The sequence below is a fragment of the Lagenorhynchus albirostris genome, chromosome 3 (assembly GCF_949774975.1).
Source record: "Lagenorhynchus albirostris chromosome 3, mLagAlb1.1, whole genome shotgun sequence".
Lineage (NCBI taxonomy): Eukaryota > Metazoa > Chordata > Mammalia > Artiodactyla > Delphinidae > Lagenorhynchus > Lagenorhynchus albirostris.
In genome coordinates this window covers 125363768-125386775 of record NC_083097.1, presented here as the reverse complement: position 1 = coordinate 125386775, position 23008 = coordinate 125363768, and the positions used below count along the sequence as shown (strand labels likewise).

The window sequence follows — 23008 nt, the reverse complement described above, 5'->3', positions numbered from 1 at the left end:
AAACAGGATTATGTTTAGATCTCTAACATCCACATGAGGAAATGTGTTGATCTACCATTGAAATTCTTTACCTAATGGTAAACTTGAGATAGACTGTTCAGTTTTTAAAAATAATTTGGAGTTGCATTATTGCTGAATGATATTCTGCATCAACTCTTCCCCTTCCCCTAGCGTACTTTAGGTAAGTGTAGATCAGATTTCAGATCTGGTTTTTCTAGAATTGATTACCTCAATATAAGAATTCTCTCAGCTTCAAACAAGTGGCATAAAATGCTTAAAGAGCATTATATGCTCTGGAACTAGAATATACTGTATTCTAACAACATAACGATAACTGAAGCACTTATCAGTTACCATCAGTAACACATATGTAAGATAAACAGATGCATAACCTGATGATTTAGTGTTTAGCAGGCTAAACACTCCAATAACTTTCCAAATATTTTTTAAATGTAAGCAGAACTCTTCATATTTACTTTTGTAGAAGTTAGATAGCTTTATTACTGTATGAATTTTCAGATAAACAAGGGAAAATAATTTTAAAAATCACACCATTTAGGTACTTAATCTTTGAAGCTCCTGAATGAACGAATCTTTATCAATTTAGTATACACTGAGAAGTAAGTATTGACATAAGTAATCAGAAAAGGAAAAAAGTTGCATTTGATATGTGAGCATACTTTGTAGTCCCGTTATTAAACCACAAGTATCACCTGGGTAATCATTTAATCCTTCTCCATACTGCCCAGCATTATTTCAGGAACTACGTTCTCCCACTGTTAAAACGGTTTCAGGAATTCAATTTTACTTTTATTCACAAAGAAATACCAACTGTGGTAACTAGGTCTTGGTTGGGCAGAGAGGGAGGATGGTGGGTAATTAGGTACATTGTAAGGCAACTTTACTGCCCTATTTTTACTTATCCATATACATTCACACATTTTACTTATATTTTATAACATAATTATTTAATAATAGGTCTTCTGGGTTATAAGGAAAAGTAATCTTGTGAATTTTCTGAAGGGCAGGAAAATGTGACTGCTGGTTAGGAGAAAAACTGTTGTAAATACCAAAAACTAAAATTGTCAGTAGCGTTTCTGAAGAAAATGCACGTCTGCTGAATGGAGTTATCCCAGCGTACCCAACATTAACTCATTTCCACAGTCCTTTGAAAAATATGCTGCATTCTTTAAAACAGCCACAAATTTTACTTAGAACATGTAGTTAAAATCCACAGAAAAGCAGCTTGACAACCGAGGAGTTTAAACGTCTCTTTGCATATGCAGACCTATAAAAACATATTATTTTATGACGTTGAATACTGACTTTTCCTTTTTTGGTTTTACCTTTACATATCTGCGCCTGTTGGGTTGTATCCTTGGTATCACATGGTTTCATGTAAATATTTCCCATTATATATGTTTTTACTTGTTTTAAATTCAGTGCATAGAGAGCGACTAAAGAAGCATGATAGGTACCAGAAGGTAATGAACTATCAAGAGATTTAAAAATTTTAAATTTTAAGTAGTTTTCAGTTGTTTGCTCTTAAAATGGAATACCTTTATTTATCAGTGACATTACTTTTCCTGACTCATTTTCAGTTTTTATAGGAGGAGAAAATTTAAAAATTTTTTGCTTTAATATTAAAGATTGAGATACTTAAGAAGGTAGTGTTTGTCCATTTTTGTTCTTAATAAGTTAGGTTTTTGTCCTTTAGAATTGTAGAAGGAAAGAACTCTAGTGAACACTGAGTTTTTATAAAGCAGTCTTTTAGTTGTGAGAAAGTGGTTATTGAGTTGCAAATGGAGCTGTTGAATCTAGACATGAATGTAACTATCAGACATAACCATGTCAGAGTTGTTCCTGTTTTCTCCTCCATTTGGAGTTCTAAAGGAAGCAATCTTAGAAAATAATCTTTAGAAGAAAGTTCATGTCCTAATCACTTTTTATTCATAACCCACATAATTTTTTTTTTTGCGGTACGCGGGCCTCTCACTGTTGTGGCCTCTCCCATTGCGGAGCACAGGCTCCGGACGCGCAGGCTCAGCGGCCATGGCTCACGGGCCCAGCCGCTCCGCGGCATGTGGGATCTTCCCGGACCGGGGCACGAACCCGTGTCCCCTGCATCGGCAGGCGGACTCTCAACGACTGCGCCACCAGGGAAGCCCCCACATAATTCTTTGGGAGAGTTTTTAAAGGCCATGAAGCTGGATGTCCTTTTGGGTTTGTTTTTCCCTTGTTTTCTTTTCAGTGTGAATCTATAGAACTTAAGTCATAATTTTCGTTTTGCTTAACATAAGTATATTTTGCTCATTCTAATATTTGAGTACTGAGCCAATTTTCATATCGAAAGAAACTTAAAAGAGTATGAGCTTTATTTCTCTTAGTGGTTTATAACATTAACTTTCCTGTCCCTATTTTATAATAACTCAGTTGTTCAAGAAGTGAGTTTAATCATACAAAGAGCTTTCATTATCCAGTTACATTTTACTGAAAATTTAATCTTCATTCTTTGTAGTAGACCAGGTGAAAATAAGTGTTTCATTGTAAATATGGTTGCAGAAGCTCAAACCCCAGCCTTTCCCATCCAGTGTATAACTAAGGCTAGGTTGTAGTGCCTGCCTGAAATCGGCATTTTTCATCCTCCTAAAAGAAGCACTTGGTCATATCTTTTTCACTTAAATCAGTAACTTGCTTTAGTTTTTTGTTTTTGTTTTTGTTTTTGTTTTGCGGTACGTGGGCCTCTCACTGTTGTGGCCTTTCCCGTTGCGGAGCAACAGGCTCCGGACGCGCAGGACCAGCAGCCATGGCTCACGGGCCTAGCCGCTCCGCGGCATGTGGGATCTTCCCGGACCGGGGCACAAACCTGTGTCCCCTGCATCGTCAGGCGGACTCTCAACCACTGCACCACCAGGGAAGCCCGCTTTACTTATTTTTTGACGCAAACCCTAACAGGCTAGGTGGTCATGTTTCCCAGTATATCACAGACTGTAAACTGCAGCAGAAGGAACCTAATGTCAGCCTAATGGGAAGAAAAACTGCAAAATTTAGGTGTAACTAGAAAAGAATAGTGTAGGGCTACATAGTATAAGAGCACATAGACCTGCTTTGCTTGATAAACTTTGTAGACATAACTTTTGATAAGTGATTTTATGATAAAGACTAAATAAAATTTTAAGTTAAGATTATTTTGATTTAGAAGGTAGGTAAATATGAACATATTTTGGGTTTTTCCCCAAAAACTTTTGTTTTTTTTCTTCTTCGTATAAAAGTTTTAATCATGGAGAGTAAACATGAATTAATTTTAAAAATTAGCTACATTATAAATGAATATCTTACGCCCTGTGTACCATTTAAATGAAACAGCACTAAACATTATTTTGTTCTAAAATACTACTTGGTTTCTGGTTAGCTCATTTAAACTGCTGATTGTAAGCCACCTTTATTTAAATAAATAAATACTTAAGTGCTTTTTAAGACTTTAGATCAACTTGTTATATTTTCCAGAAGCTTAAGCTGCTCACATGCGTAAATGTCAGTTGGAAATAAAATGAAATGCATGCTTGTTTTAAAATGCTTATTTATTATAAATAAAAATCTTGGTTTTGTTGTCAATATACAACTTTCAGAGTTGTCTTATTTTAGATAATGAGCATTCTGTTGGCATACTAAAGAGGGGCCTTTGTAGAATGGAAGAGTTCCAGAAAGCTTATGTCTAGTTTTTTAAAACCCCATGCTTGTTTACCAGTGTAACAGGATGTCAGGCTTCATTATGGCATGCAGCACACTTGTCAGCAACTCTGATATTGAGCATGTATACATTTCTCCACTATGTTAGAGGTTCCAAAGACAGGCTCCTGAATGTGTAATGAACTGGCCTATGAAATTGTTCAGCTGACAGGGATCAACCACTTGACTTAACTGTATTTTTTTAACTTGATTTATTGATGAGGACTAATAAAAGCTTATTGGAGTGTTAAGTTTGTTCATTATCTGTTCTGTTTATGATGCTTTATTTTGATATAATTGAACAAAATAGAATAGATGCCATTTAATGAGTAAGAAGCAGTTTAACTGAACAAGATTGGAAACCTAATGTCTCTTTATTTTCTTTTAAAGTTATTCCTTATTGATTTTGGTTTGGCCAAAAAGTACAGAGACAACAGGACAAGGCAACACATACCATACAGAGAAGATAAAAATCTCACTGGCACTGCTCGATATGCTAGCATCAATGCACATCTTGGTATTGAACAGAGGTGAGTTTGAAAATTGAATGTGTTTATCAAATCCATAGCAAAAGCCATTGATGGGTTTTTAAAATATTTTAATTAGTTTCTTACAATATCTAAAGATGTTTCTTGGCTGAAGATTTGAAAGACACTTATTAATCCTTTTACCTGCTGCTTTGGACAGTGCAAAGAAGCCGATTAAATGAGGCCTTTTTGTTTTCTTTGTTGAAGCTTGTCTTTTGAGGAGAAAATATTGCATGATGGAAATTAGAAGCATAAATGCAACTTCATGTTTCTTTTTGCAGCTAAAGACAATACTTTTTTTCTTAATACTGATCTTGGGCTTTTTATGTTAGTGAAGCAAGTTGAGTTTAGGGGAAGAATGTATTGGTTATTTCTGCAAGGAAAATGTTATCTGATTTCTAATAAACCAAAATGTGGTTGGTGGACCATCCGCGTACTACTCTTCCACCCCTACATAAATGAATAGGCTTTAGTTTAAACATTGTCATAATTTCTGTGGTCTTTCTATTTTCTGACTTGAATTCTAGTTTTTCATCTTTTGTCAATCATTTTTCTGTTTGCTCCTTAAAATAAGCGTAGAGGGCTTCTCTGGTGGCGCAGTGGTTGAGAGTCCGCCTGCCGATGCAGGGGACACGGGTTTGTGCCCCGGTCCGGGAAGATCCCACATGCCGTGGAGCGGCTGGGCCTGTGAGCCATGGCCGCTGAGCCTGCGCATCCGGAGCTTGTGCTCTGCAACGGGAGAGGCCACAAGAGTGAGAGGCCCGCGTACCGCAAAAAAAATATAAATAAATAAGCGTAGAAATGATATGCTTCCAGGTTATGGAACTTCATGAGAATGAGCTTTTAAGCTTAGGGAATAGCCATGAATATCTGAGTACCCTTGGTTAAACTATAGTTTCACATCTTCTGTAGGCCATTACCAGTCCTTAAGTACATGTATCGTCTGAATATGCGTGTAAGTGTGTATGTGTTTGTGTATATATTCATATAGATGTTTAATTAGCTTAAAGTTGTTAATTTTTCCAGCGTTATCCCTAAATAATCTTTGTGAGCTTCTGTAAAACTTATGTCCTGCTAGATGGTTCTTCCATCTTTATTAACCTCATTTAGGAAGTTATTTAGCTAAATTCTTTTTGCTCTTTAAAAGTTAAGTTGCAGGATCGTGTTGGATTTTATAATTTTGGATTCTGTGAGGAAATTTTGTTTAGAAGTAACCCATTAGGAACTTTTTTTTTAAATTACCTTAACTGAGTAACTCCTTGCACAAGATACCAAATTACTTTCTCTCCTTGCTTGGAAACATTTTTTCTTGTGTACCTGGCTTTCTTTCACATGTTCTTCACAATAATTCCAGCCTTTAAATTTACATTTTCTTTTCTAGTCGCCGAGATGACATGGAATCATTAGGATATGTTTTGATGTATTTTAATAGAACCAGCCTGCCATGGCAAGGACTAAAGGTAAACCAGACTCACATCACCAGCTTTTTGTTTTAAGAATACAAATACACATTGGAGATGACCTTTAAGGTCCCTTTCAAGTATGAGGTTTTCTGAGAGTGAATGACTTTATTTTTACCCTTTATTGGTAAAATAAAATCTGATCGTTTCAGTAATAATTAGGTTAGTAGACTCTCACAGTCACACTTGAGGAACAGTTTCCTTTGGGACAATTAGCAGGTACCCATTGGTAACCAGTAGCTTTACCTGGAAGGAACTTGACATGGGCTAAGAAAGGTGGAGACTTTCTCATTTTGATGTGTTGCCATTATGTTGAAAATGTGTACTTTTATGTACAGTAGAACTAGTTTATCCAGTAATAATAGCTATATTATTTAATTGTCCTAACATTTTATTTGTTTCCATTAATTAGGAGTTTTACCATTACTTTTGTGAGTATTTGTATGGTAATGATAAATTACTGTGTCCAAGAATTTAATGGCTGTTTAGTTGCTTTATTGGTCCTTTAAAGGTAAATGGTCCCTGTATTTATTGAGCATCTATGAGCTTGACAAATTGCTCAGTGTGGGTAGCTTTATCCAGTGTGAATATCTTTACACTGGAAAAATAACACCAGTTATTAATGTCACTAAATGATGGGCAGGCACATGTGTTTGGTATCGATCTGCTTATTTTGCCCTTGTTGAATATGGGTTAAGAAGTCTCATTTCAAATTTGACTCCACCCATTTTTACTTAAATCATATTCCTGTTAAACTCACCCTTTGCTAACAGCTAAAAACGTTCTTGAAGCAGAAAGTCATGTGAAAAGTTAACAGTTTAGGAAAAGGAGATTACATGTATTACACTTTGATTTCTTTTTTATTCTAGGTTATGATTTCTCTTGAATCTCAAGTTTCCTTTTATGTGTAGTATGTTAAACTAGTAAAATTCTTCTCATAATACTGAGTATATCTGTGTGGTTTGATTCTTATTCTCCACAGGCTGCAACAAAGAAGCAAAAGTATGAAAAAATTAGCGAAAAGAAGATGTCCACACCTGTTGAAGTTCTATGTAAGGTAAGTGTACATGATGATTTTTTTTTTAATATAAATGATCCAGGAACAAAAAGGAACATTTTATTTTACAGCCTCAGAACTTAAGCATCCTATTGAGTAGCTATTTACTGTTTTAAATTTACTTTGGTTGATTCTTGGTATCTTTATGAATGACTTGAGGACTTCCTGGTGGCACAGTGGTTAAGAATCCGCCTGCCAGTGCAGGGGACACAGGTTCGATCCCTTGTCTGGGAGGATCCCACATGCTGCGGAGCAACTAAGCCTCACAACTACTGAGCCCACACACCGCAACTGCTGAAGCCCATATGCTCTAGGGCCTGCGTGCCGCAACTACTGAAGTCCACGTGCCACAAGTACTGAGCCCACACGCTGCAACTACTGAAGCCCGTGCACCCCAACAAGAGAAGCCACCTCAAGGAGAATCCCACACACCGCAAGGAAGAGTGGCCCCCGCTCACCGCAACGAGAGGAAAGCTGGCGCGCAGCAACGAAGACCCAGCACAGCCAAAAAAATTTAAAAAGGAATGACCTGAATATATGAGTCATTTTAAAATAATTGTTTTATGTTTCTGGTTTAGGCCCTATGATCTGTTTTTAAATTGGAGGAAAAATAAGAAGGAGGTAAACTTTTCTAATAGAACCTCAATTCCAAACCTCAAAACCAATTTATGAGAAAATTAAGTTAAGGAATATTCCCCTTATTCTTAAACTGGTGCCAGAGAAGAAAGGATATCCACAATTGGCATATCAAGGAATTAGGGAAACAAAGGCAAGCAGAATAGAACAATCCAGAAATAGTGTCCAACAGTATAGATGGCAGTTTGAATCTGGCTCATTTCTCTGAAATCTCAAACTTTGAAGAGAGGCACGTGAGTTGAGAGTGGAAAGATACTTTTGTCATAATGTCTCTTCCGTAGAAAGAAGACCACGTGGTCATCTTTGTGACAATTGCATACCTGAAATAATTAGAAAACAATATATAATTACGTATTGGGGTGGTAGAAGGGAGAAATCAGCATGAGTTGAAATAGTACTCTGGAAGGGAGTAAATGGTGATGTCTTTATGAGTCTCCCCATCCACAAATTTGCTTTCTCTTTTTCTGCATATCTACAGAAACAGAGGGGACGGGTTGAGAAATTTATGATCTTTTCTGAGATTCTTTGGGGATTTGTTTTAAATTATGAAATACATTTTAGGTTAATGAATAAAATATTCAGGAAGAGAACGGGAGGATTTAGTACATTCTCTGCTTGTGTGCAGCATCTTAATTTTGATCTGGAAATTGTGAACTACATTTGTCTTCTGGATTAGACACATATAATTGATTCAGGGTGCAGTGAACACCAAAGTATTAGGTATTACTATAAATTAGTGAGATTGTTTTCAGTCTTATGGTCCAGCGGCATGGTCTAGCGACAGTTCATACTTTACATATGAAATGCTTATCATGTTGGTAGTTTTCTTTTGTAGAAGGAAGTTCATTTGATAAATGCAGAATGCTATTAATACAGACTGTGAATGTATATTAAAAGTTGAGGGCTTCCCTGGTGGCACAGTGGTTGACAGTCCGCCTGCTGATGCAGGGGACACGGGTTTGAGCCCTGGTCCGGGAAGGTCCTGCATCCCGTGGAGTAACTAAGCCCGTGCGCCACAACTACCGAGCTACTGAGCCTGCGCTCTAGAGCCCGCAAGCCACAACTACTGAGCCCCCGTGCCACAGCTACTGAAGCCCACGCGCCTAGAGCCCGTGCTCTTCAATGAGAAGCCACTGCAATGAGAAGCCCGCGCATCACAACAAAGAGTAGCCCCCACTCACCGGAACCAGGGAAAAGCCTGCACACAGCAACAAAGGCCCAACACAGCTAAAAATAAAATAGATAAAATAAATTTTTAAGAAAGTACTTTGTAAAAATTAAATTTGTTTCCATCACTGTAATCAATAAAAAATGTTGTGGATATATACATTCTACCCTACCTGTGGATGTGAGAAATTTCTCAAAATCATAAGATTTTGGGAAGAGACTGCCTCTTTTAACTCATCTTCCTTCACGTTCACATTTACTCAAAGGGAGGAGATGTGGGGATTTTTTTTGTTTAAATACTTTGCATTTCTAGGTTCCTAATGGCAAAATCCTTTTGGTGACTAATATCTACAGCCTTAAAAAACATCTGTATACATCTTTGAGAATCTTTGCCAAGAAACCAAACGTGGCAACAGTTTACACCACAGATGTACTTACTTAGTATTGTCTATAATAGAGAAAAATGGAATCCTCTAAATGTCCAGTTATAGGGAACATGTTAATTATGATGTATTCATTAGGTCAAACAATATCCAGCCATGAACTTCTAAAAAGTTGATGCGGAGGTTAGAAATGACATAGAAGGATGCTTGCAATCTTTTAATGGAAAAGGGAATATATTATGTATGCAGTATGATAACAGTTATGTTAAAAAAAGACAAACCCAATCTATTCATAGGAGGAAGCATTGGATTATGGAAAAAAGAAAAGACAAACCCAGTATATTCATAGGGTGTGGTATTGGATTGATACATATCATAACAATGGTTGCTTTGTATAATTGCACTCTTGATTTTACTTCTCTTTATATAGGTCTGTACTGCTGTTTAAAAAGAAAGTAATTTCAGAATGGAGAGAGAATACCCATTCACTGTCCTGTTCTGGCAAAGAACATTACTGGCCTCATTTTTGTTGTTTATTCTTTATTGCTATGCACTCATTGTACATTGATAAAATAATACGTTAACAAGTGGGATATCTAAATTATTTAAGAACCTGTTACTGCAAGGAAAAGATATATATTTCCTCTACCAATATTAAAAGATATAGTACGTAATAAGGTGGTTGGGACGAAGAAATTTTGTCAAATTTGTGAGGATACCAAGTCATATTATTGTTACTTAGGTTCTCAGATCTTCTAGCAAAGTAGTAAAATATCCTTAAATACATTTCTTGCTTGTTTTTAAATACATTGATTTTTCTGTCTTAAATAAGTTTTTTGTTGTTGTTGTCTTAATTTTGTATTTTAACTCTTGAACTCGTAGGGATTTCCTGCAGAATTTGCCATGTACTTAAACTATTGCCGTGGGCTGCGCTTTGAGGAAGCCCCGGATTACATGTACCTGAGGCAGCTATTCCGCATTCTTTTCAGGTCAGTTTTTTAAGACTATAAACTCCAGTGAGGGAAATTAGTTCAGTCTGCCCAACATATCTACTCTGACAAGTAGCAAGTAAAAGTGGGTCTAACCAGTGTGAGTGAATGAAATGTGAATGAAATGTTAAGAAACTGTGAGTTTGACATTTTTCCATTTCCAAATGTCCTTGAAATATTTTCGTTTGGGATGGATAAACTGTTAAATCAAACTCAAAGTAGAATATAAGTTTTCCACAATAGTTACACAATTCACATTAGATACAAATGACTGTTGATGGCAGTTGGGACTCTCCAACTTGGTAGACAACCCTGCTCAATACCAAAATGAATAGCAATTAAAATATCAGGCAGTAATTGGAGTTTATGATATTGTGGAAGTAGGCCCAAATTCTAGGATCCCTAGGTATACAACCCAAAATTGGTCTTGAAAAAATAAAGTACATGTGGCTCAAAATCTTAGTTGGAGGAGAAGAATTAGGGATGATGCTCTAATCCTAGAGAAGTCTTCCCAAGTCACCACATAGACATCGCCCTCTCAAAGTTACAGTCTCACGTCTACTCTGATGTGTCTTTAGGGGATACCTTCTGTTAAGAATATTCCCCCATAACTGACAGCTTGACTCAGTGTTTTTGTTGTTCATGCTGCCTTTTTTTTGGCTGCACAGTGCCGCTTGTGGGATCTTAGTTCCCCGACCAGGGGTTGAACCCACGCCCTCGGCTGTGAAAGCACAGAGTCCTAACCACTGGACTGCCAGAGAATTCCCTCATGGCTGCCTTTCATTCCCACTCCCTTGCTCATTTCAAGAAAGTTTAAAGGCAGCTTCTTTTTGAAAAGGGAGAGGATTTATTCTTGAATACAGCAGACCAAAGCGGTGACATCATTTCCCCCCAGTTGAGACATGTAAAAAGTGGAATTAACTGAACAGTAAGTCATCTATAGGCAAAGAAATCTTGTAGAAGCTACCATACTTAAGAGAAGATATTCATTTCCTTAAAAAATGCTCTCACTGTCTTGAAAGTTCTGTGGAGTATTTAATTGGACCCTATTAATAATGGGTTAACATATAATTTTATATTTTCCAGGACCCTGAATCACCAATATGACTACACATTTGATTGGACAATGTTAAAACAGAAAGCAGCACAGCAGGCAGCCTCTTCAAGTGGGCAGGGTCAGCAGGCCCAAACCCCCACAGGCAAGCAAACTGACAAAACCAAGAGTAACATGAAAGGTTAGTAGCCAAGAACCAAGTGACGTTACAGGGAAAAAAAATTGAACACAAAATTGGGTAATTCATCCATTTCTAACAGTGTTAGATCGAGGAGGTGGTTTTAAAATACATAAAAATCTGGCTCTTTGTTTTAAAAAAAAGACGTCCTTGGAAAATTTGACTACTAACTTTAAACCCAAATGTCCTTATTCATATATATGTATATGTATTTTTATATACATATATGTGTGTATATTATTATCATTTCTCTTGGGATTTTGGGTCATTTTTAACAACTGCATCTTTTTTACTCATTCATTAACCCTTTCCAAAATAAACATTTGGTGTTGGGAATATGGTATAATCAATCAATCCAAAATCCTAGACCTAACACTTGTTGATTTTTAATAATGAATCTGATTAGCCATGGTATTTTGACTTTCTTTCCAACTAACAGTGTTAAGAATTTTTCTGCATGTTAATGCTTTAGAATTAAAAATGGAAAATTGTAAACATGATCTAAGTTCAAGAGGTGAGTCTGGCATTGCCCCCGAAGTGTCTATCTTCTCAGTTGCAGAGCACCTCATTTACTCTTTTTTTTAAATTTTTTTTTAATTTTTTTTTTTGCTGTGTTGGGCCTTCGTTTCTGTGCAAGGGCCTTCTCTAATTGTGGCAAACGGGGGCCAGTCTTCATCGCGGTGCACAGGCCTCTCACTGTCACGGCCTCGCTTGTTGCGGAGCACAGGCTCCAGACGCGCAGGCTCAGTAGTTGTGGCTCATGGGCCTAGTCGCTCTGCGGCATGTGGGATCCTCCCAGACCAGGGCTCAAACCCGTGTCCCCTGCATTAGCAGGCAGACTCCCAACCACTGCACCGCCAGGGAAGCCCTCATTTACTCTCTTAAATGCTCAAATAACTGAAGAGCTCGATACATCCTTACTTATCACAAAAATAAATCTCTCTTTTAGTTGCTGCTTAGCTTACATGTGTTCTTAATTTCAAAATGATTTTTTCTTACGGCGTTACTTTTTTTTTTTTTACTTTTTTTTAATTGTACAAATATTCAGGGTCTAGGGGTCTACTGTAAAATTGAATTCTGCAGTTATTCCTCGCAAATTGAAAAAAAAAAACAAACTGGGGCAAATGCCACTGAGCTGCTAGTCTATTTCCTTTCTATATCTCTCTGGCACTCTTAGTGCTACTAAGGAGTAGAACTGTTAGGGCACAGTGCCATTTCTTATCACTGTTGCCATACAGTTCAACTCCTGTGTTTTATGTTTTTTGTCTGTTTTTCTTTTCCCCTTTCTGGGGCTTACCTCCTGATACCTGCCTACTTCCTGGAAGTGGTGGGCAGGTAAGGTTTGTTTTTTGGTTTCTAATTACGTAATTTCTGAATCACTGCTCTGATCTGAACTTGGTCTTCTTTGGTCCATATTTTTACTGTTGCAATTAAAAAACTTTATAATTTAAAAATAGGCTCTAATCTGAGGATACTTTTCAAGTAGTATAGTTAACTGATGTCATCCTCCTCCCAGCAGCTCATCTATTAGGAATGAAGTTGAGGTACTTCGTTTCCACGTTTCTGGGAAGGATCCACAGTTGGAGGTTTAATGTAGTGGGAGTTCTTAGATGAGGAAGTTTGAACTCAAGATAACAAACACTAATGCTTGCCCAGTGCTCTACCTCTGCATCATAGTTGGAATTTAATTGTCCCTTTTGAATGTTTTAATCATTATATAACTAATCATATTGTCAGCAGGTTCTTAATGAGGTAGGTGGCTAGTATTGCTGAGAAGTGGTCCTGCCATTTAGGTAAGACCACATAGACTCTCTAAACTGAGGACCTGACACCTACAGTGTATTTGCTTTTTCTCACAAAATGAAACCAGTTTTTGACTAAAGTTAGCTGGGATAATAGGATCATCACAAGTTGCAGTTTCTAGAACGAAAATTAGGTTGAAATCTCATCTGACCTAGAACATTGCACTTCAGGCATTCAGCAGCCTTCAGAAAGAATTACCTTATTTTGAGCTAGTTTCCTTGTTAGTTTACTGTGTGTCTCTTACTCAATAAAGCAAAATTTTTGTCCTGCCTTATCTAGGTCTTAAAGATGAGAAGTTGGATCCACTGAGTTAGTATGTTTCATTGGAAAAAACTGTAATTAAACTTAAGTTTAACCCTTATTTTGTATTGTATTTTTCATAAAAGCAATTTAAAATCTTATAAAAATTTCATAGCATTATTAGACACTGGGGTTATACAAATATCACACAGACATGAATTTGTAAAATCTTGAAAATTTGGACTTTTCATAAAACCCACCACATATCACTGACTGCTTTCAGAAATGTATTTCCAGGCAGTATGTTTTGACTCTTAAGCAAAATATTGCTTGCAATTAAAACACGCCACTCCACAGAATACAAAGAACAAAATTCTTTTTAATCTTTGACTCATTTTATTTTGGATATAAAACTTAGTGCCCTAAACAACTCTTACACAAACCTCCCCCCCATATATAAAGCCCTGAAAGCATAGCACAGTTGAGGGTGGTATGAAATAAGTATGGGGAGTCTATTTCCCCTAACTAACCTCTACCCCATCCCCATTATATGGGTCATCCAGTATGAAATCTCCTGTGAAGCCTGGAGTTTGAAAATAACTGCTCTAGCTTTACTTACTCCTGATTCCAATCTCTAATAAGGGTGTTTGAAAGCATATTCTCTTAGGATTCCCTACAGTAAGCTTTTATTCAAGGAAGAGCTCAATGATTCATTGATTTCAAGAAATCTTTTCCGTGGTGATGAAAAAAATCGTATTACATTTTTCTAGTTAAAATTTTAGATGTGCTTTTTAAATATATCATTTGTTATTCACGAGTTACCCTTTCAGGGGTTTCCACATCAGAGGATTCAGTATCTTAAATGGATCTTCAGCAAGTAAATCTCTATATTGCAGACACATACATTCCTGGGGAAAAAAATCCCCCAAATGGTCGCTTTTACTAATATGTTTTCTATGATAATTTTGGAAAAATCTTTATCTGATGCTTCTTCCATTGAAAGCTATAAGTTGTTTTAGCAGTTTACTAATAAGAATGTGCAAAGACTTTAAAGTCTGACTTAATTCAGCTAAGATGGACTTATATGTAATAGACTTCTATTTACTCTTCGAAAGAAAAGATCTTTTGAAATATTCCATTTTGAAGGCCATCAAAAGACTACAAGGCGTCTCCACTAATGCTCACTATGATCTGTACTGGTTTTAAGTGCTCAGGTACCACAAGACTACAGTTACAGTTTTTATACACGTTAAAGAGGAAAGCAAAAGATAATACATCTGATACACTTCCAAATTCATTTTCACTCCCTTTTCTTCAACTATATTTGATTATAAGGAAAGTACTTTTCAAGACATATAAGAAGTAAAGGAAAAAAATATTTTTAGGACATTCAGAATTCACTTAAGTTCACCATTTCTTTAGTTGAGGGCAGGGATGGGGAGAATTGCAGAAGGTAGTGAAGCCAAAGGTGGATCCCCTCCTAATTCTACTATTCTCATCATCTTAACCCATCTGTTCACTATTCCAGTCATTGCTACTAAGCATAGTTTTATCATAATATACATGGATGTCAAATTGTTGGCATTTAATAGATTAGAAATATTTTTTCCATCACATTATCCTACATGTTCATGGTCTTCCTTGATTTACCTTCCAGTATTTACTGGGCTTCACTTACCATTTATGTCTAGCTTAACTTTTTCTGACTTCACCAATTGCTGCTAGGAACGTGGCTGGTCATTCAGCAACGTAAACCATATCACAGGGGAAGACCTTGAAATATCTGGAGAGACTGCTCTGCTCCGAATACTCTCAATCCAAAGAGGTGCCGGGGAGCTGCATCTGTTTGCTGAAATTTTTGTCAGCTTTTTTTCACTGTGGACAATAAAGCTGGAGAGAAAAGAACCAAATAACCCAACAGGAAATAAAGATGAGTGCTTAAGAGTTGATTTGAAGTAATCTGAAGCCCACATCTCGAAGGCTTGCTGGACCTATCAAACTTTTCAACTTGTCAGATTGAAAACAACTGTCAGAAGACCTAGAAGAGTACAGTGTTGCTGTGACTCAATGGTGTATAATGCAGACCATCTACCAGTTGGGGAAGGAATCAGTTGTAACAGGTATTTTAAAATTCAGCATCCTTAGAAATCTGTAGCAGAATTAATTCTGTAAAAGAGAAGACAAAAGAAATCAGGTCATCAGTCTTTTTTTAATGCAGCTTAGGGATGATGTACCTGCTATACTTAAGTTGTCATTTATCTTATTTGTAGTGATAAAAATAAAATCTATTTCCTTTATCTTTCCCAACTAAATACTTTTTTAGTTTCTGTGGAAAAGGAAGAGTTATTTTAGTTTTTGTTTTTTTCCTTCAGCTTTTATACTGTCAGTCTGATTCAGAATTCTCCAAGCTTGATTCTGATTCTATACAACCAGAAAAACCACACAAGCATTTTATAGGAAAAGTTAATTAATATAAATGGCTTTGCATAGTGAATGTAAATATTATAGTCAAAATTAATTTTTAAAAGTTATGTCTTATACTATGAAAGGATTCTAAATTTTAAAAGCTCATCGCAAACTTCCTAGCCTTACTATTACATAAATATATCTTTGAACTAGTTTGTGGTTCTGTTGAAAAACAAAATCAAGTTAATCTGAAGTTAATTTACAGATAGGAGCAGATACATACTTTCCAGATTTCAGACTGAGGGATAGAATCTCCTGGTTAGTTGTATAAAAATAAACATTCTTTCTCCTTTTGCAGATTTGTAAAGAAAACTTAAATGTATCTATTAAGTCCTGAATTTGTCACATTAATTCTCCAACCCTGTTTTAACTCCTCCCCCCCCCCTCTTTTTTAGGAACAAAGGGATTCATTCCTTCATTCCTTATTTTAACTGTTGCAGTGAAGATGGGTTTTTGGACTTTAGAAACCAGGAGACACCACCTAAACTACAAGACAAACCAAGGACTAATTGCACACTGAGGAAAAGAATACTTAGTACTTGAAGATTGAATCTTGAATACCTGCTGAATGCTCCTATTGAGATTTTTCCTAAACAAGCATCTGTAACATTTTAGGACAATTCACCGGAAAACCATTGATCCCTGGATGGAATATCCTACCATTGGCCAGTCTGAATCTGGATTTGACTGCTCTATTCTACCAGGAATATTGTTAGGCTAGCCTTTAACCAGCCCCTAAACAATTGTAATCATTAATTGACCCAGCAGTTCTTCAAATATCAGATTAAAAGATGAACAGATACAATTCTTATCCCTATTAAAGACACAAGAGTTTTCTAATATTTTGACTGACAATGTAACTTATGTTTTCTTTGTAGTTTGTTAGTGACAGTGGTTTTCAGTTTAATGCTGTTTGGATATTCAACATAGTACAGGTTTCCCCTGTCTGAAAGTAGGGCATTCGAAACCTTTCCTAAGCTAAAATGGCATAAAGCAAAGAAGCAGTTACCTTAGGATACGTGTTGCTGATAAATTGAGATAATGCATAGATGCTAACAGACACAGTTCAAAACTGTGGCGGCTTGAGGCTGATGGTAGTTCCCAGGGAGAGAACTTGGCGTGCCTTTATCACTCCTCAGGAGTGCCATTATCACTACTCAGGGTGCTGCCTCTAGGTTTGCTGTGAAACGCTGAATGCTATTTTTGCCTTTTTCGTAAAAGCAAAAAATCTTTGGTTAGTGAAAACAGGTACTAATGTAGGCCTTTCATAAAATGTGAAGTGGCATAAAGGGAACTTTTTGAAAAGTAGGGGGATACCAGTAATTATTCAGTATCGTGTAATTGTGTAAAAAAGCTACAGTAAAAGAAAACCCAACAATTTTAGTGGTTGTGAAAACATTTTTATTGTATTTAATGATAATTGCAGGACTTGAAACCAAATGCTCCTCAGGATAAGGGTCATTGCTATTTAGCTAATCCATAGTTTTAATTTGCTTTAAAATATTCCTGTATTTTAACATTGGAACTAAGTTACAGTGTATGGTCAGATTTTTAAAAATTTAATTCAGGTTTGATTTGACAGCCTTTTCTTTTTGTGGTTTTACACTGCTAATCCTATTTAATAACATGCATCAGAAACGTAGTATTCCTGTGGCAAAGTACATTTTCAGAAAATTTCATTATCTTTCACTTTTGGCATTTGCTTTATGAACTTAGTGCTAGGACAGGCAGCAAAAGCCTGTTTTGCACCTACTCTGTTGTTAAGGCACTGTGGAGAGACAGAAGTATAACACTCACATCTTTGTCTTCGGAGCTTGTCACAATATAGTTTTCAAATGAATGAAGATGACTTTCTGCCCTCAAATGAAAAAACCAAGGCATACATGCATGAAAAGTAAATTACAGAACTATTTCATTTATCCCACAAAGCCTGCTGGAGATGATCCTGCAAATGTTGAAGTGTCAAAAAAGGAGCAGCTTATGATTGACAAAAACATGGTTTGTGCTGAGGAAGTGAGTGATTAGAGTGAGCTAGAATGAGCTATATAGGTTGGCTATAAGAGGAGGGATTGGACCAAGGGTCGTTGATGACTTAAAGGAGGCCTGTAGGTGAGAGAAGGTGCTGATGAGGTTTTCATGATATTGAGACAGCATATTCCCTTTAGCTATAGATAAAGCTTGTAGGTATTAGAAATGGGTGTATTTCCTCTGATTGCCTTCAGCTGTAGATAGAACATGCAGCTATTATTGCCTGAGCCTCCTATTCAAACCTGCCTTTATGTGGAAGCCCTGAGGTCTGATTTGTGGAGGAGAAGTGTATTTACAGGGTGGGGAGGCTTGAAAGTAAAGCCAGAAAGCCTCACTCGTTTACATTTTCAAATCTGTGGTAAAAAAACTAGTCTCTCTAGTGTAACTGATAGACGTAAAGAATTTTTAAAGGTCTAAGGTTTCTGTATAAAAATCATATACTTACCAGGTTTGTGTTCAGTGGAATAACTCAGATAATTATGCCTTGAATACATTTATTATTAAAGCCTTTTGTTCATTTGTATCAAATAATGTACAGAAAAGTTCCTGCTCACAGTATGATTAAAACTACTTTCTAGTTGATAAAGCAATCTTATTTTTTATTTGACTAATAAACACAATGTATTCTAGGTACTAGAAATACAGAAGTAAACAAAAACAGGCTTATTGGAATTACCACTAATTCTCTTGAGAACTGTATGCTGGACGGGAAGGCTTTAATTCACTGTATACCACTCTGCCTAGAGGCATCCAGTACAGAAGTTTCCGGGTTTTTTTATTTTAAACGCTAACCTGACCTAGTGATTTTCAAATAGATGAAAATAACGTATGAGTTACCATTCTAAAGTAATTATTTCCCTACTTTGGGTGTGGTTAAGAAAATTTTTTTAACTTGGAGTTTAACATTCTTTTTTTTCTGTTTTGATTTTTTTTTTAATAGGTTTCTAAGCATGAATCAAGGAACAGAAGAAGCAGAGCAGATGATCGGAGCAGCATTTGTTTCTCCCCAAATCTAGAAATTTTAGTTCATTATGTACACTAGCCAGTGGTTGTGGACAACCATTTACTTGGTGTAAAGAACTTAATTTCAGTATAAACTGGCTCTGGGCAGCACTGGTGATGCTGTGTCCTGAGTTGTAGCCGCTGTAATTGTGAATATTAACTGAGATAGTGAAACATGGTGTCCAGTTTTCTATTGCATTTTTTCAAGTGGAAAAGTTAACTAAATGGTTGACACACAAATTGGTGGAGAAATTGTGCATATGCCAATTTTTTGTTAAGATCTTTTATTTTGAACTATACTGCTTTGAGATCTCATTTCAGAAGAACGGCATGAACAGTCTTCAGCCACAGTTGTGATGGTTGTAAATGCTCACAATTGTGCATTCTTAGGGTATATCCATCCCTGGGGTTTGCAAGTTGTTCACTTAAAACATTCTTAAAATGGTTGGCTTCTTGTTTGCAAGCCAGCTGATAATGGTAGCAACCAAAGATTCCAGTGTTTGAGCATATGAAAGACTCTGCCTGCTTACCTGTGCTAGAAATAACAGCATCTAAAGTGAAGACTTAAGAAAAACTTAGTGACTACTAGATTATCCTTAGGACTCTGCATTAACTCTATAATGTTCTTGGTATTAAAAAAACAAGAAAAAAGCATATTTGTCACAAAAATTTAGTTAACATCTTAAACTGAACATGTATGTATGTTGCTTAGATAAATGTAATCACTGTAAACATCTATATGACCTGGGATTTTGTTTTATTTTGAAACGGGAGCTTTTTTGTTTACAAGTTCATTAAAAAGTATAAACTGTTTCTCTAAGGAAATGAGATTTTTTTTAAACAAAAAAAATGCCTTGCTGACTCACTATGAAATCAAAATCTCCCCAATTTTTTAATAGACTACTTCAAGTCATTTGTTATGTAACATTCTTTTGCGAATCATTGTAGATTTAGTGTCATGACTTTTTCTCAGATTTTTTATTTAAAAATATTTTTTTTCCCTGAAGCGGAAAGGCATTCTTTCATTTTTCTTTTTTTATGACTCGTAGGCACAATACCTAGTGCTGCAGCTGCAACTGCCAGGACTTGGTATTGTAACTTTTGCAGCCTCATACTAACAGCTGGACTGATTTTGAATAAGAATGAAAGCGTTAAAGGGTTTAACTACAAAATGAAGCTATTGTTTAAATTCCTTGTTGATTGGCTCTAAGCAGATTGACTCCTAACCTTGGAGAGCATCATACCCTGTGAGGTTCTTGTGATTGCTGACCCTCCCTATCCCCCACCCATTTCTATAAATTATCTGCAGTTCATCTCTCAGTCTTATGTGTGGCTCTTTTCTTTTTCTGACCCAAGAGAAAGAAAAGCTTAATAACTAATTCATTAGTGTAATTTATTCATTTATAGCACATCAGGATAAGTTAAAAGAACTTTTGTCTAAAAATGCTGCCAGGCGCCTATTTGTGTAAATGCAGGTATTTTGTAAAATAACCTTGAAATTGTAAATTGACATGTGTTTGGTCAGATTGTGTCAGGTTTGTTTTCTTCCTTTTTTTTTCTTTTCATTTGAAAACTACGTTAGCAATAATTAATTCAATGATGACCACATTCTGCCATTAAAAGATATATTAGCACCATCATACTGCAGAAATCTTAATGAGTATGAACTTTGGGGTAGGCAGCTTCTTTGTTTCCTTTCTATCCACCCGTGTTGGTTAAGGTATTTGTTTCTTGACTAATAAACCCTTTGATACTTTTAGCCAGAAATCAGTCTCTTAAAGCTATTTTTGAGTATAGTTTGTGTAAAATAAAAATGTTTAGCTTTGGTAATAACTTTTCCAAGCTGAACTCCCTCTAGCAAGATATTTTTCAGTGCTTTTATTTACTATGCACTTAGACTATGCACTTTTTCTGAAATATTTTTGTAACACTTTTTTGTATTTTTGCCATTTGAAAAGGTTGTGGTGTAGTTGGTCTGTAATTAAGTTGCAGATTTAAAACTGCTGTTAGCTTTGTAAATCAAAATATAGGTGTTTTTGTCCTGGTATATTGTCATTCCATCTGCAGCTGGAGCTGGAATACCATTGATCTTCTAGCTACCATTCATTTTCTTCACAGTTCACAAAAGAAGAATGTGAAATTCAGTGAATGCTGTTACTAATCCTGTCGGGAGATGAATCTCATTTCACCAAAATTAAATTATGTTTTTCCACTAAAATGATGATACAAGTTGAAGACACATCACTCTGAAATTGGAAGACCTCACCACTTAAGGCTCCGCAGTGGCTTACTCAGCTGAACTCTAGGTTACTGCTCTTTACTTTGTTCACCCATTGGGGGGTGCAGTTTTTTAAATGTTGGGAGATGGTCATTCTAACTACTGTTGAATGTCTCTGTTTTGGGAAGGTATAACAAGAAAATAAAAAAGAATATATATGAAGGGAGAGACTGGTTATCTCCTCCCATATGGTTGTGCTCATGCTCCTATGGCCTGCAAGTGGAATTTTGGAGGATTGCTTTTACTATTATTTTCTATCAACAAATATTAAGAGATTTTTCTTATTTCTACTAGTCCTTGCAATGTTTTGAGCAGATTATACTTTAATAATTATAAATTTAATTCCATTATAATAAAAATACCAAACAAAAGGATTTTAGAATCCAAGCCACTGAGCTAGTTTTCTCTTAAAATTTGCTGAAATATTGAGATTAACGTTCTTGTAACTTGACTAGAGTGAACCATGGGAGGGGGTGGCCTAGATATTTTCAGCTTACCTCCTAAAAATTTGCCAGTAGTTTGTGAGATAGTTGACTCTCTCTGAGCCAGACTGATAGCAGAGCAGTATTTTAGGTTTTCTCTTTGTCGGTTTTTAGGCAGTGATAACCGTGTGACCAACGTGTAAGTAGGTCCGTGAGGTATAGTAAGATGTTACAAACATAAAAATTTTAGGTATCTCAGATGTGCTGTTCCTTTTGAAGTGAGACTATACTATAATCACGTGATGGTTGCTCACAACATTTGGGGGATTCCCCCCAAAAAAAACCTTCCACTCTTCTCTGGAATATATTTATTGACAAACTTTTAGTGCACTTCTCATCTTTCAAACAGCCTAAGATGGCGATGAATTGAGTGTAACTTGATCTAATCAGGCTATGCATTTTGTATTTAATCATCAGATAGTATATTGTTGAAGTAAAATGATTTATATTCTGAAATGACATGTTAGGCCAGTTTTAAGGACATATGCAAATGGTATAGTGGAAATGTTGAGCAATATCAGAGCCGTTAGAGAAGCTAGCTGTCCCCAGACACACTTTAAGTTGGTCAAATTCACTGTGTCTGTCACTTGGGGCTGTGGACCCACGGTGGCTGGAGTTCTACGATGAGAACAAAGGTGCAGCAAGTTTGAGAGACCTGGGAATTCACACTTAATTCTGTTGTTTGGTCTCTGCTCCTTTTCAGCCAGGTGGGGCAAATTGTTCATTATACCTTTTACTTTTACCAAACGAGATCACTTAAAGAGGTTTTTCAAGAAGCTCCTACTACGTTGTTGCCTTTCATGTACATCTATCTGGATTGAAATTTTGAAGAAATGTTTGTAATATTAATGATTGTTGTTAGTATTGGGAGCAATGTTGAGATATTTGGTGTCAGTACCACCCAGGACCTGAGAGTCAAAGCACCTAACTCATTAGATGACTCCTACATGAGTAGAAGAGTAAAATGGAGGTGGAGAGAGTCTTAAAGAGACCAATAGATCCGTGTCCTTCATCGTGCGGAGGCTAGCCAGAGCAATATAAATCATAGTTATTCATCTGATAGTTAAATTAAGGATTTTTATCTGGCCATTTATCATTCCAATCATGTGCATTTTTCTTAGGTAAATATTTGTAAGAAGAATTTGAAGAAATGATTTTAGCTGTTTTCCATCACAGTGCACCTTCCAGTTTGACTTTAGGATGTCAGAAACTGCACCAGCTGCAGAATTCAAAGGTGACCAAGATAATTCCATTTTAACAACTCACCGTGTAGTAGAGGAGATAGCAATTTTGTGCCCCTAAGTTACCATTACTAAAGAGTGAGCATTTGGATGCTGTGGGAGCACTTAGCAGGGACATCTAACTCTTGGCGTTGTTTAAGGCTTTTGGAAGAGTAGGCTAGAAGTCTAAGCAAGTGTGGGAGCAGATTCGTTAGATGGGGAGCAGCAAACGAAAGATGTGAACTACAGATAGGTAAGTGTGGCGGGTAGAGAATAAAATACAGAGCCATTTAAAGAATGGACAATATT

The 23008-nt window shown here is 36.3% G+C and overlaps 1 protein-coding gene across 9 annotated transcripts in view; it reads left to right on the top strand.

Moving 5' to 3' along the window:
• The window catches only part of CSNK1A1 (casein kinase 1 alpha 1), a 50987-nt gene extending 29828 nt beyond the window's left edge, over positions 1 to 21159 (top strand). Inside the window, exons 6-12 of one of the 9 annotated variants that reach the window (XR_009539625.1) lie at positions 4120 to 4259; positions 5638 to 5716; positions 6699 to 6773; positions 9842 to 9948; positions 11035 to 11147; positions 14949 to 15343; positions 16085 to 16529. Coding sequence is in view for 8 of the 9 variants with exons in the window: in XM_060143960.1 (XP_059999943.1) it covers positions 4120 to 4259; positions 5638 to 5716; positions 6699 to 6773; positions 9842 to 9948; positions 11035 to 11183; positions 13263 to 13297 (585 nt within the window). In the remaining variant the exon portion in view is untranslated. Of the gene's footprint in view, positions 1 to 4119; positions 4260 to 5637; positions 5717 to 6698; positions 6774 to 9841; positions 9949 to 11034; positions 11189 to 13262; positions 13410 to 14948; positions 15345 to 16084; positions 16530 to 18657 lie in introns of those variants that run through there. The other 8 variants (XM_060143965.1, XM_060143962.1, XM_060143961.1 and 5 more) reach the window with 8 other exon arrangements.
• Positions 21160 to 23008: the final 1849 nt, after the last annotated feature.